Source organism: Malurus melanocephalus, unplaced genomic scaffold (genome assembly GCF_030028575.1).
Source record: "Malurus melanocephalus ecotype Western Australia unplaced genomic scaffold, MMel_1.1 scaffold_483, whole genome shotgun sequence".
Classification (NCBI taxonomy): domain Eukaryota; kingdom Metazoa; phylum Chordata; class Aves; order Passeriformes; family Maluridae; genus Malurus; species Malurus melanocephalus.
This window is the reverse complement of record NW_026623715.1, coordinates 464933-484765: the sequence shown is the minus strand read 5'-3', so window position 1 is coordinate 484765 and position 19833 is coordinate 464933. Positions and strand designations below refer to the sequence as shown.

The 19833-nt window shown below is 34.1% G+C and overlaps 1 protein-coding gene across 1 annotated transcript in view; it reads left to right on the top strand.

Moving 5' to 3' along the window:
* The window catches only part of AKAP9 (A-kinase anchoring protein 9), a 106542-nt gene that overhangs the window by 39363 nt on the left and 47346 nt on the right, over nt 1-19833 (top strand). Inside the window, exons 5-20 of the mRNA XM_057380944.1 lie at nt 314-484; nt 2868-3023; nt 3915-4112; nt 4782-7238; nt 8804-9017; nt 9762-9841; nt 11442-11577; nt 12011-12132; nt 12632-12737; nt 13159-13357; nt 13887-13983; nt 14805-14897; nt 16235-16603; nt 17147-17371; nt 18955-19095; nt 19640-19743. Of these exons, the coding sequence (XP_057236927.1) occupies nt 314-484; nt 2868-3023; nt 3915-4112; nt 4782-7238; nt 8804-9017; nt 9762-9841; nt 11442-11577; nt 12011-12132; nt 12632-12737; nt 13159-13357; nt 13887-13983; nt 14805-14897; nt 16235-16603; nt 17147-17371; nt 18955-19095; nt 19640-19743 (4868 nt within the window). The remainder of the gene's footprint in view (nt 1-313; nt 485-2867; nt 3024-3914; nt 4113-4781; nt 7239-8803; nt 9018-9761; nt 9842-11441; nt 11578-12010; nt 12133-12631; nt 12738-13158; nt 13358-13886; nt 13984-14804; nt 14898-16234; nt 16604-17146; nt 17372-18954; nt 19096-19639; nt 19744-19833) is intronic.

Below are 19833 nucleotides of genomic sequence, written 5' to 3'. Positions count from 1 at the left end.
TGTTGCTGACTAATACTTTATTTTGCATGCTGTGCTGTATTAATATAGTGTATCATTAAACTTGAAATGCAAACCAATTCACTCCATCTATTAAGACTAAGATAATAGAGCACAACTCGCAGAAACATTTTGTGTCTGTGCTTTTGAGGTGTGAATTACACTAACAAAGGAGGTTACCATGGCAATAAGATCTTTGATGCTGTATTGTATGTTAATGTTCTCTGGTGGCATTTGGTACAGAATTTGTTATTTGAYTTTACTTACTGTGACAAAACATAAAAATTGGCATGTAAAGGAACTTGGATTGATTTAGGAAGAAGAATTTGGAGTTGGAGAYGTTCATTCAGAGCATGGAATGCAGSAGTCACACACACAGCTAGAGGTGATGGAGAATCAGKTGGCTGGGAAACAACAAGAGATTGAAGAACTAAGCAAAGAAATAGAAGAAATGAGGGCAGCCTATGGTACAGAAGGATTGCAACAGGTATAATTACCTTATGTTGCTTTCTGCTTGCTATTTGGTTACATGCAAAAATGCAGAGCATCACTGGAAAGAGTTCACACTTAATGGCAGCTGTTCAGAATGCACTCAGTATGTGATATAGATTTAATTACCCATAATTTCTTTCARTCTTATACCATGTGTTCTATTGCTTTGAGTAGCATTTCCATTGTATGTCCTTTTTCTGTTTTGTGACTAAAATTCGAATTYTCTTTCCAGTGAGTTTCTTCAAATTATGAATGGAAAGATAATTTTCTGCAAGAAAATCCCTAATTCTTCTCTAGTATTGTGAAGACTTTTATACAAAGGCTTTAATATTTTCTTGTTTGTCTAAAATCAAAATACTCAGGTTTTACTCCTTAAGGAATAGTATCACTTAACCAAAATGTATTTGTAAGTCAGATTTCACAGTCTGAARTACAAAACCAACTGTGTCACAGTGTTTTAATTTAAAACACCCAATAATYTGAGTTTACAGGAAGGCATTTCTTACCTTAGAGGTACCATTGAATATAAAGTTAAGTTTTGAAGTGCAGAATAATCTTCCAGTTTAAGCCTGGTTTAACTGGTGCAATGCACTCAAGTCGGTGCTTTACTGTGCTTGTCTCTCTCTGACTTTGGATTCGGGTCATCTCACTATATGTTGCCAATTTTTGCAAAGTAATATAGAATTAAAAACAAGTTCCAGTATTCAGTTATTTTCACTGTTATTATTGCACTATTATTGCATTATTATTATTTTAATTTGTATCTTTTCTGTGCAAGAGATGTCATTTTATCCACCATCGCACCAGTTAAGTGGTTGCCCCAGAAGAGGTGGTTTGTTATTTCTTTGTCTGGTGTTGAAATTTTAATTTCTGTGTCTTGTATCTATTGTGCAGAACATAATAGTCATAGCATAATAAAGAAAATAAGTGTCATTCTAGTTTCTAATGATTGTAACTRCTGTTAGTTTTTCCTGAAAGAGTCAAAAGTGAAAATGTTCTCATTTTTTAAATGGYTATAATTACAATTTTTAAAATAAAATAAAAATATATTAAAACAAAATTGAGCGATTTTGGGTTTGGGGCTGTGGTACAATAATATTTTAATAATTGTGGTTTATTTTTGTGTGATAGTGGTACAGTGCATAATATATCATTTGAGAAATTTTTATGGTTTATTTTTCAGAAGAAAAAAAGTAATTGTAAAARGGAAATGGGGAATATGGTTGTGTGCTTTAGTTCTGCCTGTTTGTCAACAACAGAGGTTGAATTTTAAAAGTTGGTAATTATATAACATTGTGTGCATTGGAATTGACATATTTACTTACTCAATTTCATTGAACAGATGCAAAAGCAAAGGTGTAACACTTGAGTTCCTGATCTGTTCCTAATTTTCTCTACTATGACAAGCATCTAGTATTTCCATTAGGCTTGTGCTTTTAAAGTAGAAGTTGACTGCTGTCTTCTAGAAAGAACTTTATCTGGAAGCATTACCTTGTTAATAGCCAAGATCCAGGGTATAACTCARTGAAGGTTTTTTTGGGGAATGTGGTAACAGAAACRGTTACAGAAGATGACTAATGGTTTAAGAAATTTGCACTATTTAGAGATGAGGCTTCTGWTTGCCTCAAATGAGTTCAAATTGGAAAAGGGACTTTAAAGTGAGAAACATGTTTATATAAATGCACAGAAAAATATTGCCAATTAATATTGTAGAATTCCTGACTGCTTGAGTGTATTCCTACAAAAAATAAAACAGGGGCAAAGAATTTTTTTGTACTTGTACAATTTCCCCATCATTAAAAATTACAAAAGACTCATTTATTAAATRTGCTGTATCCATTTTGCAGCTTGAACTGATTTGCTCATGTAGCTGTGAATGATTTCCTTGGGTTCACCGTGTAGGAGACTGCATGGTATTTATTATGTGCTTTAGTACAATGAATGCTATTCGTTGCACTTCAAGTGAGAGATGATATAACTTGCATTTATTGTGGGAAAAGTGTGTGAAYATGAGTAATTGTACAAAATTGCTGAAACACTATTAGTAGATATTCTGACTTCCTTTATGATGGTTTGTTTATGTTGCCACATAAACTTTTAAAAGCAAGTTATATATTTAACTAATTAACCTTCTTAAAATTCAGATTTTTTTATTTGATRACTATATTTTATAGAGAGATCATATGTTGTTCAATGAGGGGGAAAAAYCCTGTTTCTGAAATTTTTACAAATAGAGTTTGTGAAAATAAAAAAGCTCTACTAGTGAGACACCTTTTAAACAGAATAGGGATCACTTCTTCCTACTTGATGGAAATTAACTAGTATTTTTTGTCTGTGGTTTTCATTTGCATTAATAGTGCAAATTTTATCTTTTATAGYTGCAAGAATTTGAAGCTGCTATCAAAAAAAGAGATGACATTATCACTCAACTCACTACTAACCTACAACAGGCACGGAAAGAAAAGGATGAAACCATGAGGGAGTTCTTGGAGCTTACTGAGCAAAGTCAAAAACTGCAAATTCAGTTTCAGCAYGTAAGTTATACGCTACCAACATTTATTTGGTTTGAAAATAGGTGTCACTTTGAAGTCTCCATAAATAGTCTCCATTGTTACTTCCTGCGAAAATTTTTTGTGCATTTTTTAAGAGTCAGTGTATAGTATAGATCAGCAGTCATTTTCCTGGTCCCACAGTTCTTGCTACAATACATGCTTTATTGTAATAGTTAACTATAAAATGATAAAGATTTGTCTGTTTTCTGTTATGTGGCAATAGTTTCTGATATATATGAATTATGGCAGTTATCCTGGGGAAAAACACTTGAATAATTAGTCCTTGGAGCTTTGGGCAAAAATGCCCAAATTTCCCTTTGAATCCAAAACATCCAGCTGTCAACTTCCATGAGCCACAGYTTCACACTCCAGTTCTTCATATATTTTTGGATAAAATCTGCCTTTTTGCTGCTATTAAAAGGTAATTTAAATAACAAAGTGAAGCTTTTGAGAAATATTCTTTTAAAAAGCATGGTGATTGAGGTACTATAGACACACAGACTACACCTTGCAGTGTTGCAGTTGAATTTTGTATTATTTTATGCTGTTTTAGTGCATTATATATCTTATTTTAAGCTTCAACTGGATTATATTCTGAGGCCTAAGATTTTATTATTAAAAGTCTGATTTTGCGCTCCATAGCTGCATCTAATTRGTTTTACTAGTGATTTGTCTTGAGACGCTACTGTCCTATGTTAGCTCACTGTGAATATTTAATTAATATGAAATAACTTTTTATTGGTTGGCCATCCCAAAGGAATARGAATGTTTGACTTCCTCCCAAAGAACTTAGAAATTTTTGGGCTTGTATGTAGCACAAGCTGTTTCTGAAAAACCTGATGTATTTTAGGTTTTATTTCTTTAACATTCAAGTTGCAGGCAAGTGAAGCCCTAAGGAACAGCAGCCATAGTTGCACAGCTGCTGATTTACTGCAAGCAAAGCAGCAGATACTTTCGCATCAGCAACAGCTAGAAGAACAAGAATGTCTACTTAAGAATTATCAAAAAAAGAATGAAGAATTAGAAGAGCGGATTACACATCTTCAAGAGAAAATCACAACACATGAAATGGTATGTTCCTTACTATAAAGATCTCTTTTCCTAAGCACTKCCAAGAATTTTGTAATTCCTTTGAAATAAGAAAGCCAAAGCATGAATAATGACTGTGCTGMATAGAATCCATGCAGAGATTTTAAGTTTTTGACACTGCTTCTATTAACTAACACATTATATGCATATAGTTTAAATCTGAAAATTTTATGTCAGTRTTATGTATTGTGTTTTAAAAAGTTGAAGAAATATTTAAAGCAAGTGATCAAACTATGCTGTATGTTGAAACTCCTTCAATAAATGACATTATGTTAGGAAAAAAACACTAAATTACTTGCTTGAACATTCTTCTCTGCCTTAAGCAAAGAACAAATTCTTTCCTTCATGTGTTTTTCTTGTTATCCTTCATGGGAAACATTTTGAAAGTGCATAAAAAATTAAATGTTGTTAAAAGTGATAGACACTGGGGCATGGAAAGAGTAGGGGAGCGGTATAATGACATGGGTGGGGTATGGCCTCTGTTATTCCAAGGGTACAGGAAACCTCCAAATGAGGTCAACAATAATTTATATTTTATAAATGATAACTAGCCTTCTAAGAAAGACTAAATAGCTAAGTCTGTAAATGTTCTCATATGTTCAGATAATTAGCTAGAAATAAGAACATGGTTTTACTCTTTCTTTTTTTAAGGAAAACCAGAAAAGAGAGGGAGAAGATTTGAGTAAATTACAGGAAAAAGAAGCATTAGTTGAAGAGCTGGAAGCAAAACTCGGAGAAGAGGAAAAAAATTCACTTCAGCTTAAGGAAAAATTATCAGATGTCAGTACATTACTTGAAGAGTTGAAAGAAGAGATTTCACTAAGGAACCAGCAGATAAGTAATATGAAAGTTGAACTCACCACCTACAAACAGAAAGAAAGGCAATGTTCTGAWGAAATAAAACAATTAATGGGAACTGTGGAAGAGCTGCAGAAACGATGTTATAAAGACAGCCAGTCTGAAGCTGACATTGTGCAAAAAATGGAATTAGAAACACAAAGGAGACTGGCACAACTTCAGGCTGAGTTAGATGAAATGCATGGCCAGCAGATTGTACAAATGAAGCAAGAATTAATTAAGCAACATGCAGTGGAAATAGAACAGCGTCTTTTGCAGCAAAAACTAGAATTGGAGAAAACTTCAAGTCTGTCTTTCAATGAGAATGTTAATAGAGATCAAATGCATTTAATGAATATTAGAATTAATGAATTGAATGTGAAATTGCAAGATGCTGATAAGGAAAGAGAAAAAATAAAGCAAGAGTTGTCACAACAGATGGAAGTTATTGCAACGGAGAAATCTATTCARCAAACTAGAATTGAAGATCTTCTTCAGGAACTGAATTTTTCAAGAGAGCAGGTTCAAAGAGCCAAACAAACTATTGTGGATATGGAATGTAGATTAAATGAAGCTGAAAAATACCAGTTTGTGATTGAAGATTTAAAAACTCAGCTGTCTTCTGCCTCTGAATTTAGGAAGGATTTGGAATTGAAGCATGAGGCAGAAATAACAAATTACAAAATTAAACTTGAAATGTTGGAAAGGGAGAAGGATGCAGTTTTGGACAGGATGGCAGAATCTCAGGAAGCAGAATTAGAAAGACTGAGAACAAAACTTCTRTTTAGTCATGAAGAGGAACTTTCCAGGCTTAAAGAAGACTTAGAAAAAGAGCACATGGTGAACATGGAAAGCCTTAAGCACAACTTGAATACGCACCATAAACAGCAGTTAGATGAAGTACAAAATGAAATGAGTCAAAAGATAGAAGCCATGCAATATGAAAAGGACAACTTAATCACAAAGCAAAATCAATTGATATTAGAGATTACGAACCTGAAAGATTTACAGCAGTCTATTGTAAATTCTAAATCTGAAGAAATGACACTTCAAATCCATGAACTGGAGAAGGAGATTGAAGTTCTTAGGCAAGAGGAAAAAGAGAAGGGTACCCTTGAACAAGAAATACAAGAACTGCAGCTTAAAACTGAGTTGATGCAGGAACAGATGAGGGAAAGAGAGGATAGCCTTCAAAAAAAATGTTCAGAACTAGAAACACAAAATAATGTTCTTAAGGGGGAAAACGAAAATCTGAAAGAGAAATTAAAAAATATGTTGGTAAGCTATGAAGAAAACATACTTTSTAACAGTAGTGTTAACTCTARGACAGAAATTTTGGACTTGCAAAAAAGAATAGAAAAACTGATTACTGAAAATGAGCAACTTAAAAACCAAAACAGTAWCCTCCAAGAGGATACTGAAAGGCAGAAGAGTGCCTTTTCATTGACTGAAAAGAAACTTGAAGATAGTTATAAAGAGCTGCAGAAAGAATGTGCAAGTCTTCTGAAGGCAAAAARTGAGTTAGAAGAGAACAAGAAAAAGCAGGAAGCTGAATATAAAAGCAAACTTAAAGCTTTGAATGAAAAACTCTGCCACTTACAAAGCAATAGACCAGTTTTATTTAAAACTAAACCTTCTGGTTTTGAAGGGAGTAAAGAAATAAAGGTGTCCAGGGAAGACATATTTGAGGCTGGAGAAGTTGTTGAGAAAGATGCAACAGAACTTATGGAAAAGCTTCAGGTTACTCAGCGTGAGAAAGTGGAATTATCTCTCAGACTTTCTGATCTCTCTGCACAATTGAAGTCAAAGGACAGTGAAATCTGTAATTTAAATGAAAAAGTCAAATCCTTGAAAGATGAGAAAGAGAAAATTTTAGTAAAATGTAAAGAACTGGAACACATAATTAGTCATGTTCAGAGAGCAAACAGTAGTAGTAATGACTCTAAGACAAAACGCTCTAAAGGAAAATCTCAAAAGACTGCAACTCCAGCATTAGAAAGTAGGAATAAAACCCCTGGTCCAAGGAGTAAAGCTGATGAAGGAGTAMATCTGAAAGGTAATCTAAGTTCGGGTAAAGATTGCAGTCATGAGGTAACAAAAAGAAAGGAAGTCCAGCAAAAGCCAAAACAGAAACAGAAGCGAGAACAGCAGTCTGTTGTAGAACATTTGCATGGGACACCAGACAGGCTGACAGAGGAAACATCATTAATGGCCATTCCACAGAGTGAAAATAACCTTCAGCAGCAAGTGGACACCTTAAAATCAGAACAGGTATGTTACATGAAACAGTATAAAAATACTTTAACAATGAAAATTTGTCGGAGCTCACACTTGAATATTTGCATCATATTTTTTTCCATTTAGCTGCTTTGAAGTATAGGTGTGTGTGTCATTGAGGACAGTGGTTGAAAGGGGTTACATGAATGATCAGAATTATTATCATAGCCAATATGTATGAGGATGCTTTTTGAGTAAAAAAAATACTCTTCTCTTATGTTTAATTAAATCAACAGCAGCAACAAAAATGTAAGAAGACTACCAGAGCCCATCACATTTTAATTCAGCATTTCACTTAAGGGGAAAACTTATTTTGGACATAATTTTTTTTTTATTCTGTAATTAGTTTTTCCATTCTCATAAGTACTCATTTAAACAATATAAAAAATAATGAAACTTCATCAGTCATCTTTGACCAAACTTTTGAAATATCTAGCTTGTGAAATACTAATATTACATGATCAGACTGTGGGTGTATGTGTGGTATCTGGTGATAATCGTAACGCATATCGTGTGATTCTAACTGTTCTCTTTTAGATTTGCTGGAGCAATTTTGCTTGTATTTCATGATATTATAAATTAATAGTAGGTAATATGGAAAGGATTGTTATTTGTCAGTGTATGTATAATGGCAATATAATGTCAATATGTAGTATTTAATTAGGTGGTGGAATCATAAATCTGGCTTTAAATTTAAATACACTGGTGAAATTCAATAGCATTCTGCAAGATGTATGCAACCAAATGTTCTGTGGGAATTGACCTTAAGCAGTCTTCTACTATTTTCTTAGATTATTTTTTCATGTTAAAACGGTCCACCTAAGAGTGAACTAATACCAYCAACTGCCTAATATTGTGTTGTAGTTCATTCATTTCCTAAGAAATAAAATYACAAGCAAAGCCACATTGGAAACAGTTGTGAGATTATAGAAATTAGTTTTAGGTTTCTGATGGTTTGGTTTAGGCTTTTTTTGTTGATTGGTTGGTTTGTTTTTTATAAGACTGTGATAAGGGTCTTACAATTTCCTGCTATACTACTAAAAAGCATTGTGGTTCAGAGTTTTCTAGAAAACTTTTCAAATTTCGGCTCTGAATAGCCCCCTGTTGSCATATCCCAAACATCTTTTTTTCTTTAGCAATAGCGTCCCCAAAGTGCAGACTAGAATTACAAACCTGGGAAATCAATGGTTTTAAGGTCTGCTAATAATACAATCATGTCTCTTTGTTTGGAGTACACTTTCTTAACTACTCTATTAATAGTGATATTGCTCTTGCTTCGCTGGGTTAAAATTTATTGCGATTTTATTGCTGCAAAATGGGAATTGTAGCATATTGAGTTTTGTTGATTTTAATTTGATTTTTATTTTTAGTTTAAGAAGTGTCTTACCATATTGTTAAAACTAGTTTTTTCAAACTATGTATATTTAAATTTACCTAATGCATACCATATATGCAGCATTCCTTTCAACGCATTATTATTAATCTCAGAAATTTCCAAAGATGGATCCCTCTATTTTGTTGTTTCTCACTCTTTRTAAATTGTATTTTTCTATTCAAAGACTGATTTACAACTACAAATGGAAGCACAGCGGATTTGCCTATCCCTGGTTTATTCAGCTCATGTAGACCAGGTTCGTGAGTCCATGAAAGCAGAAAAAGAGAGTGCGCTTTGCAGTCTTAAAGAGGAACTTGTTCGTAGTCATCTACAAGAGATGAATGATCTTAAAAGAATGCATCAAATGGAGCTCCAGACCCTGAAATTTCAACAACCAGGTAACTTGACCAAAATTGTGAGAATGAAGCTCTGTGTGAAAAATGGTGTCTTAAAAAAACCCCAGCCAAAAAAGCACAAGAGTTGATGCATGTAGCTGTCCAATAAATTGTTTCTAAAGAACWTTTTGAAGTGTTTTTAAACAAATTGTTTACCCATTACCCATGTAATGTATTACTCAGGTAACTTGAAAAAGAAGTATATTAAAAAAAAGAGGACTCAAAAGTATTACAACTCATTGTTTGCTGTTCATATTAGTTCAATTAACTGTAAAGAACKATATAATAGATTCACTTATAAGGTGAAATAATAATCAAATGCATCAATGTTTCTTCTCTTTTCTTTGAATTGCTGCATTGACTTACACATTAAGTGAACTTTGGTACTGCTTTCTGCCTCAAAGAGCTTTAACACTATCATGATGGTTTTCTATCCCATCTTTTTCAGTAATCCCATATTTTGCACTTGTTTAACTTCTTTGCATAAGTTCTTCTCCCTCCCATATGTTTCTGTACAYTTTTATCTTTCTGGAGGTCTCTAACACACAAAGCCATTTCTTACCTCTTGCTCCTCTAGAACTTGCAGCTCAATTGTAAAAATTGAAGTTGTCCATGTGTTGGAACAATAGAGTGGAACAAAAAAACATGTTTCTCCTCAGGCAGCCTTCCTGAGACAGGAAATTAGGCCTTTGAAAAGTTGTTGTGTATCTAATGTTTAAAAATAATATGAATAATTTGTATTCATAGATGATGAAGGGAAATCTACACARAGACTTATAGAAAAACTGAATGAAGCTGTAACTGAGGAGTGTTCCCGGCTGGCTCAGGTAAGACTTAACAAAAAGCCTYTTTTGTGAAAATGAGATGAAAATTTGGAAACCAAAAAATGATGCTTGCACTGAGTCATCATCATTTTCTACATTATTTTTGCAGGTTTCCTTTGCAGCTTTTCTCTTTGCATTGCTCCCAAAATAGAGTCTGCTAAACTTGAGCTTCCAAAACAGCATTGCAAAGTGTTTTGTATCTTTTTTTTCCTAAACTGGTTTATCTCCTTGTCCAGACAAGTCTGTTGTCTTATATGGAATCTTACTCTTCTAGCTAATGTTGCTGTCATCTCTATTAGTTTGGAAGTACTTTTTTCCTTTGTCTCTGGATATACATTTTTGATTCAACAGTGATGTCACACACATATTGATGCACAGGACATCACTTCTCATATCTGCAACAACATAGTAATTTCTTTCTTAGCTGCAGGTTATCTTTCAAAGACTTAAAAGTGTCAAACAATCTAAAAAAATTCTGTCTGTGCTAGTTTTAGTAAATAAACATTATAGTCAAAAATTGAAGCCTATGTTTAGTCTTTTTTCTAGTATCAGCCACCTATAATAATTTTTTGCCATATCTTTTTTTGCTAGAGTAGTAGTAACTGATGGCCCTTAGGGGTTCTTTTTGACCATCAATCTAGTTACTTATTAGACTTATTTCTAGATAAATTAACCTGTGTGTGTCACTCATTATAAGCCATAAGGTTTTCAAGTCTATAATATTTCAAATGGATGGTGTTTGTGGTTTGGAGGGGTTTTTTCCCTTCTTTGTTGGACTTTTTTCAACAGATATTTGGGAAAGTGAATAGCAGAACTTTTTAACTTGAGATCCAGCATAGGAGAGAGTAAGCCGGACTCCATGATMCGCTTACAGACAGTAACAGCTGAATGAGAGTGCTTGGCATGAGCTGTTGCACGGTTCAAAAATGCTGCCTATTTGTCAGATTTTTTGTTGAGCTTTCAGAGAAATTATGATTCTACTTTTCTGAGTTGAATTTGGTGTCTGTTGAGTACAAAATCTTTAAATAGAGAATTCCACTGTGCTTTGAGCAAGTCGTTTCAAGTATCATTTATCTTCAGAAATCATATTCATTCTAACTACATAGCACCAACAAACATGGGTTATTCTGTTCATTATTTGCTTTTTTTATGCCATACCCTTTAATCTGGTTTGTTCAGCACTTAAAGAACAAGATGAGCTGTAATCCCTAAAAAGATACAGATTTCTGCTGTAGGGAATCCTTCTTCTAAGTAAAATTGCAGCTTATGAGAATGAGACATTTGCAATGTAAGTTTGCTTTCCACTTTAATAAAGGAGGCCTTTCTCTACAAGATTTTAMTACTTGGCACTTCCAAATTAAATAATTATTCAGAAAGGTGTGCATTTATGTTTTAGCTGAAAAGTCTTTTCAAATCTGTTAGTTTTGTCAGGAGTCTTAAAGGTTTTCTAAGTTCTTATAATTTAACAGAACATTTATGCCATTATTTTCACAGAAGTTAATACAAAATACTACTTTCCTCCTATTTTTCTTACTTTCTTTGTGAATTGCAAATAATAAAAAGAAATTTTGTACTTTTTTCTTTGTTTCATTTGGAAATACAGGTTTTATGTGACAGTCAGAATGAACACTCTTCAGCTGCTGTAGAAGTTGGTGACGGGGAGCAGAAAATTTTCTGTAGACCCRCTGTAAAAGAAAAACTTGGTGTAGAATTACCAGTGCACAGAGGTCAAGCTCAAGGTAATGACTTTATATTATCATGCTGGTTAAAAATACTTAAAGTATTTCAGTCTGGCAATTTTGCCATTACTTTTTCAGATACTAATTCATGTACTTAAATAGACGTTTATAGAGATTTCCTCATTACTCTGAGCCACTTTATTTTTATTATGGATATTTTCTTATGCTGGTCTCATTTTAGTGCTAATTGGTGTAAAAAAGTGTTTGTTTGGGGTTTTTCTCTTCCTCTTCCTCCTCTTGTAAAAGAAGCTAGCAGCTCCACCAAAAAAAATGCATATATATCAGTGTTTATAAAAATACATTCAAAATCYGGAAGGGCTTCACTTGTTTCAGTATTTTGTAATATTTATCAGACAGTTCTTCTGGGGAGAACTTGTGAACAAATCACTTGTGTTAAAATTTATGGTAGAATGTTTGTTTTCTTTTTTTAAAGTCCCTGTTTCTGTGTGTAATTTAACTGTGCAAGAACGTATGGACACACTTCTACGCAAGATAATGGAAGAATACGGCAGGCTGAAAGCACTTCAAACACAGCTGGCAAAGGATTGTAAACAGGTAAACTTTCATAGCACAGAGTATTTGAATTTTTTCTGTTGTGTAAGTTCCTCCTGGATTAGTGAGGAAGGGTTTGAAAATATGTTTGTGCATCCTGGTTGASTGGCAGAGCAAGGCAGTGTTTTGAGAAAGTGGAGAAAGCTGCTGTTCATGTCACAGTTCTGGAATGGTTGAGATTAGGACACACCTTTGGAGTTCATCTAATTCAGCACTCGCCCCCTCAGCAAGGAGAGGTTGCCAAGTGCTGTGTCCAGCTGAATTTTGGGATTTCCCAAGCCTGGTGGGCACCTTTATTATCTTCAGGTTATACATGCTTAGCTCTTCCAAGCTCTCCTTGTCCAACAAATGCTCCAAGCCTCCCATCTCCTTTGTAAATCTGCTGAACTCATGCCAGCATGTCCATTTCTCTCTCATAGTGGGAGCACATCATTGGATGTAATTTTTTTGTGCTACTGCTGGGTAAATTGTTGTCAATTGCATTTACTTGATTATTATTTAGGTCGAAGACCCATGGCTCTCTTCTTCAGAAAGGAGGAAAGAAGAGGAACCTATCCATCTGGAAACAGGAAAGGAAAGTCTGCAGACTCCTTCACAGAGCCAAATGGGTAAAAAGATGTATATGCTGTCTTGAATGTATATATATTCAGAGAGAAAGCAAAGACAATGATTTTGAATTTTAAATGATTTATATTTTACTACAGCTTGAACATAAGAGATTTTTTCAGATTTTGCAGTACAGTACTCTGATTTTCTTTGTTCTGTAAATATTGCAGAATTATATTCTGTGATACATTTTTGGTTACATCTTTTTTTAGTTTTCCACAATTAAAATTTGTTACCTATATCGAATATTATTKTGCAAAATGGAAGATTAGTTTTCATTCTTTGTTATGGAAAAGTAGTTGATAGTATGTCAGATTTTTTTTTAAACTGCATTAATTATTCAGTCAACACAGCTAAATATTTGTGAAGAAGTTAATGTAGTTTTTTTCTTTCTCATCCCTGCTTCAAATAACCTATGTATAGATCCTACAATTCAAGAATACTGTTCAAAGGAGATAGGGAACCTTAAAAAACAACTTGAGGAACAGCATGCTCAAGAGCTGGAACACCTCCGGTCCTATTTCCAACAGCAGCTGAAAGAAAGTCAGGAGAGGTACAGTGCAGAGATTGTCCATCTGCAGGATAAGCTTCAGGTTGCTGGAGTATCCTCTGACCACTCAAGGTAGTATTCAGTTTTTCAATGCTTAAAACTTTGCACTTATTCAAGAAGTGTTTCAAATAASCATTTATTTAAAGCTTTGTGTTTTACTTCAAAATTTGAGAAATCCTTTATAAATACATTGCTCTTCTGTAGTTTTGTTCAAGAGTTGTTAAGAGTCTTGCAGAAAAATAGCATAAACATTGCAAATGGAGTAGTGCAGCATTTTTATTTAATAGAGGATGATTTGATAAATGGAACTATGTATAAAAGTAATTTCATACATATGACCTTTATAGCAGCAATTTCAAAACTTCAACTCAGTAGAYTGCATTTAATCCTCAAAATTCCAGGCACTATCCTTTACATCTAAAGACATCTTGTGTAGATGTAACTGCCTGAAATTAATTATTTTCTAGAATGATAGGTAGTAATAAAGTTTGTAGTGAAATTTAGGTCCAYTTAACACYAAGTTTTCACCRAGTCATGGACAATGAAATACTAATYTTTTTTTAATTATTATTTCMCCTCTCTGYTTTTTSTACCTTTTCAGTGTATCCATGGATTCRGAAAGAAAGTTAAAAGAAGTCTTCAGGAAAGTAAAGTGCACAGAAAATCTTCATCAGAAAAGAAYRGATAAAGSATTAGAGGTATCATATAACTCAGCTGGCAGCTAATGTACATAAGAGTGACATAATTTAGATGCTTTGGGTTCTAAGATGAAATATGGACTAATAGTTGGTAGTATTAAGGTAGTTATGATCTTAGTACTGTACTATACTATTAGATACTCCACATTAGGGGAAGAATTCAAATTTTGCAGAAAAACATATCTGGAAATTATGATCAATGAAACTTGCTTTTTCGATGCTGGGTTTAAATTTATTTTCTTTATTTTATCTCTGAAACAAGGCATTTCAGTTGGCTTCTTCCTAAAGTAGRAGAGAATTACTGTTCAAATTCTGGGTTTTCTTCAGGAATCTTCAAAGTACTRTGACTTTTCTTTTAACATGAGTTCTGAAAGGTGCAATTTCAGTGAATTCCCAGTACTTTTGTAGTACACACTACACACTTTAGGAGAAATTTTGGAAAAGCAGTCTCAAAGATTTTAAGAGACCAAGTGCAAATGGGAAGGACCTCATGTATTCCTCCCCTAAAAGTGCTGGAAAGTCTGGCTCAAAATTCTGCATTTTGCAAAATAGTGATGTCGTGATTCTGTGCTTTCTGACCTGGTTTCACTGCATTTGACATCTCTGACTTGTGCTGGAAGAAGAGTTGTTGCAAACTCAACTTTTAAAAWTAATTTTGAAGAGGAAACAAGGCCATGTCTTTTACCTGTTTCTTCTGTGTTGTGGGACAAAATTACTTGATTTGTGTGAGATGAAGAAAACCTAATTGAGGGAAAAATCTCTTGAAGCTAATGAAATTAAATCACAAATACATGATCTGAGATTTCATATTTTTCTTACAGCTTGRTAGGGAGATTGAAATGCAGAATGATCTGGATGTTGTTCAATTGCTACAAAAGCAGTACCAAGAAAGATTGGAAGAAGAAGTAGCAAAGGTATTACTTCTATTTTGTTACTTTAAAATATATTTTAAAAATCTGTCATTTTTCTTTACYATTTTCAACCATTTGGACAATTGCTGTAGCATATGCTAACTTTTGTATCATTTATTTACAAACAATTGTTTCATTTGGCTTCTGAATGGGGAGTCTTAATAAAAATTCTGAAACCTTTTGGTCTTTTTTAGCTATCTGTCCTATTCCTAACTCGTAATTTCTATTCATGTGGATTGTAGTGGTGGTGTTTAAAACATCAAAGGAAATAGACAATATACTACCATATTCTGCACTAGAATTTATTTTTAAAATCCAGAGACTTAGAGGGTTTTTCTTGCTAACATAGGCTCAACAGCRGGTCAGTTCAAAACATTTTGCACTTAACAGTTTCATACTATTTTCTGATCATAATTTATTGTGCATTTTAATATATTGTGTAAAATGCATCGTTTTTCTTTGGTTCTGGTGATGTAAAATATGAAAAGTAAAATTAAGGTTTTTATTTATTTGTTTGTGGACTTACTTTCTGATTTGCAAAAAAGTTTCCACTTATTCGCAAAATAAAAAAAAGATTCTCTTACATGCTGCCRAGGAAACCTTTCTTTATGAGGAAAGAAATGTTGTATTTTGTTAAGATCAGTTTAAGCTCAAAAGACAAATTCACATTTTCTGTAAAGGAAGAGTTTGGTGTTTTCACATGTAACACTTCTGTATTTATTATACTATTTTTCACACTTCTTGTAGCTTGTGCTATAAATAATTGTATTCTAAATCTGGAAAAGTATTGCACATATGAATGGAAAAGGGGTTTATTTGTATTAGGAGGAGAAACTTAGCAATACAGAAGTTATCATCCTGTTGTGACTGCAATTGCAGCTAGTTAGGGCCAGTAGTTTTTTTCTGGTCAAGTAAAATTCCTGTGTTGAGTATCAAGCACATAGCACTGCTTTCTTTCCACAGCCCAAAATTCCATGTTGGTCAGACTTTCACTTGATTAGATAAAGCTTGGTTTATCTACCTACCTCAGAGTGCCAGGACTTTTTTTAATTGCCTAATAGGATCTTTTAAAAAAAGAACTTGTTAATTCCATGCTAAATAATCTGTTGTAACTGAAAACAGCATCATAGTTTATTAAACTACCTTAAATCYGCATGTCTATATTTTAAGATGTGACCATTTTCAAGATTGACAAGATATCTTTATTTTTTTTACCTTTCTGCTTTCCTCTGGGAACTTCTGGTACTTACATTTATATTGTTGATGGTCGTCTATGAGATTTCTTCAGTAATAGGAGATGCTTTGAAACAAACTAATACAGACTTCTCTTATTTATTCAGGTTATTGTGTCAATGAGCGTAGCRTTTGCTAAACAGACTGAATTGTCAGGAATTGCTAGGCAAAAGGAAGAAGAGGCACCACCACAGATTGTACCTCAAGGGGAAATACATTTTGAAATTAAGAAGCAGCACAGTGAGGAAGAGGTTGACAGTCTTAGAAAAGCAACAGAAAAAGGCAGTAAGCATGAAGAAGAATTGAAATCACTTTGCAAKGAACTCAATGAAGAGTCTGGAGAGATCAACTCACTTGGAGAACAGCTTCATTCTAATAGCAGCCCTGACTGCATATTAGGACAGACTACACTTAAATCAGCAATTTCTGAAGAACTTCTTTCCCAAGGCAAAGGTCTTACAGCAGAAGGAACACCAGTAAGTGTTAGAAAAACCCAACCCTTTCAAAGGATTGACAACTCGAGACCTAAATTATTTAGCCTTGTTTCCTGTATGCTGTGTCTGAGGAAGGACATCAGCTGTGTTGCAGACAATAAATCGTTTAAAGACTTTGTAAGCTAGGTTTTATTTCAGTGTTTATATAAGGAACAGATAGAAAATAGTACTTAAACAGTTTGAGTCTCTTGTGGTAAAGGATAGCAGCTGAACACAAAAATTATTCAAGTGATGTAAAGCCTATAGCTAGCATTTCATAAACATAGGGTCAGGCCTAGCTGGAATGAATAAGGTAAAAAGCAGTCATAAAAAGCATGAAAGTAAATACTGTTSACAGTTATTGGAAAAAAAAATGTATTTTAAATGGAGAATAATTCTAAGCCTGGACCTTCCAAGAAGCAGACGACACGATAATGCTTTTCTAGTAGCTACTTTTATTTGTGAACGTATTTTCTAAAATTTATTTAACTATTTACTAGAACTAGTTATTGAGCATAAAATGCTAAAATAGTTCCCCTATTTCAGAGCTACAGTGGGATGGTGGCCACAGACCCAGAAACATCCAGGCAGCTGCTGTTGTACGAGGAGCGTTTGGAGGACATGCGGCAGGAGCTGGTGCGGCAGTACCAGGAGCATCAGCAGGCAACGGAACTGCTGAGACAGGGACACATGCAGCAAATGGAGCGGCAGAAGGAAAACCAAGATCAACTCTTAGCAGAGCTGGAGAGTCTTAAAGTGCAATTAGCTGAGGTAATACAGAGTTCARCCAGTGAGTTGACATGGGTTAACAAAGGGACATCACCAGGCAGATTTATATATATTTATGCATTTGTATCTATTTATATAAGGAGGGAGACATGCACGTATTTACTGTGTGCATGCGTACACACTCTTGCACACACACATATCTATTTGTGTGTGTTTGTGTGTGTACATAAAAACACACAACTGCATATATTTGTAGAAGACATTTTTCTTTAATCAAAGCTCAGATGGATCAATTTTGACTTGTGTAAATGTGGAGCAAACATGCCGTACTGCACAGCAGCCACCAGAGAGTGAGTGCAGATACACTGTCAATTGTGCCACTTTCCAAATACATGGCCCTGTGCAGGATGCAGTTAGCAGCCATTTTCATCAATGAAGCCACCAGCCATGGCTAGAAATACTACAGAATTCATTATTTTTATCATTTTGACCTGAGCAATGCCAGTGGGTTCGTGCAACAATGTGTTTTGGCCTTTTGGGGTTTTTTTCCCCAGTTCTGGGAGATAAGTCCTTACCAACTTTTAGAATGAAACAAAAGCTGACAGGTTTGGTGAAAAAAACCAATGTTCCTTTGCCTTTTCAAACTTAATTTGCTGTCACTCTGTATCTATTCAAAGCCTGCAGTAGGTGTGCTAATGAAACTCATTAGTTTATCTTAATCACTAATACTTCAAAAATAATGTCATTTATAGACATGTCTTTCAAGGATTCCTTCCATTGAAAGACAAAGTAAACAGAATACAGAAGAATATGTTTTGCTCTGATTTCATTTCAAGGATGTAGCATTACCAAAACGCACATGAAAGTAGTAATCAGTGAATTCTAAAAATCTGCTTTCATCGTGGAGAGGAGCTTCAGACCTCTTCCAGACCTGTGTTCTGCTCTATTTAAGCTTGGGCTTGAGGAGCTTTGGAATCTGGAAAGTCAGTCACTTGAACYTTAGGAATCCTTTCCAGCAACATCAGGTGCTTTTCTCCTAGGTCCTTTGAAGGTATCATAGAAGGATTTATCCTGATCATCTTTCCTTTTGATGTATGCATACTTTGTCCTTTTATCTTTTGTAAGTGCATCTTTGTCAGGGTTACAGATTCCTGAAACTGATAAAAATCTTTAAGTAGAACTTAGGCTGCTGGCTTTTTTCCAGTTTTGAATGCCAAGTGTGTATGTTCATAAGAACTGTATAGGAGTGTATGCATTGTGTTTAAGCCATGAACCCTTCTAGCTCTTCTAAGAGAGAAATGTGTGTAGGCTTTTCATAAAAATAAGTTAATATCTTTTTTATTGTGCAAAATGTGTTGTAGCATGTAATATTCAGAAATTCCCTCCAGTTTACATTGTGACCCTTGTGTTTCCTAAAGAGCATAAAAATGTTATGAAAATCTTGAAGGTTTAAGTATTTTTTTAGCTGTATTCCATTCTAGAAAGCTTTCAGTGTTGTCGTAATGATTTAAAGAGATGGACTGAAATTTCATTGTTCAAGATCTGTAAAAAATTAGAAGTGACAGGACTCACTTTACTCAGAAGCTTAAAAAACTGTGTGAACCTCTATACCATTTCTTTCCTAGCATGTCTCAATGGAGAATGACAACCTGGTTGCAGAGAGAGAGAGGATGCTTTTAGAAGAACTGGAATCATTAAAACAACATTCCGTACCTGGAAAAGAGAAGCTGTTTTGTGAGTTACAAAACARCAGCACACAAACAGAGGTAAATATGGACTTTGACTTTCCAGGCAACCGTGGCATGTGAAACCAGTAAAAGATTCCTTTGCACTGCTACTATTTTTAGGTAACATTTTTCTAAAAAATATTGGGTGTTGCTGGGACAGAGCAGCTTTAAGATTTAAGAGGTGATACTTGTAGGCRTAATTTTTTTACTCCAGGTAAGCAGAAGCTGGTTGCACAGCTTGAAGGTGGGGATTATTACTGCAGCTATTTCCTTAAGTAAACTCACTTTTTCATGTTGCTGTAGCAACGCCAGCAGAAAATACAACAACTGTTTAATCACTGTAACAAAGTTCTCTCTAATTGGCCCTGCCTTRTATTTCCTGGTTTGTGTTCGTTAATTTTTTTTTCCACATAGTAAGACCTTTACTTGATTTGTAATTTGGTGCAGACGTATTAAAAAGAAATGACAACTAATTTAGGTCTTAAATTTCATATTCCACTGTGTATAAGAAGAATGTGTTCATTCTGACATGACAGGATTCCTGTCCTTTTTGTTTTCTCTCCCTCTGCCAAAACTTACTCAGAATGAAAATGAAAACCAAAACGATGTGAGAGAGCAGATCTTTGAGCATGAAGATGGGGGAAGAAAGCCYGATGAAACACCTTCAGCTCTTCTTTCTAAAGAAAGGTGCTTAGAAYTGTTACGAAAATATTTTTCTTAAATTTTTGTAATCATGTTCTTGCTGTTAAATTAATAACATTTATAAGCTTTATTCTG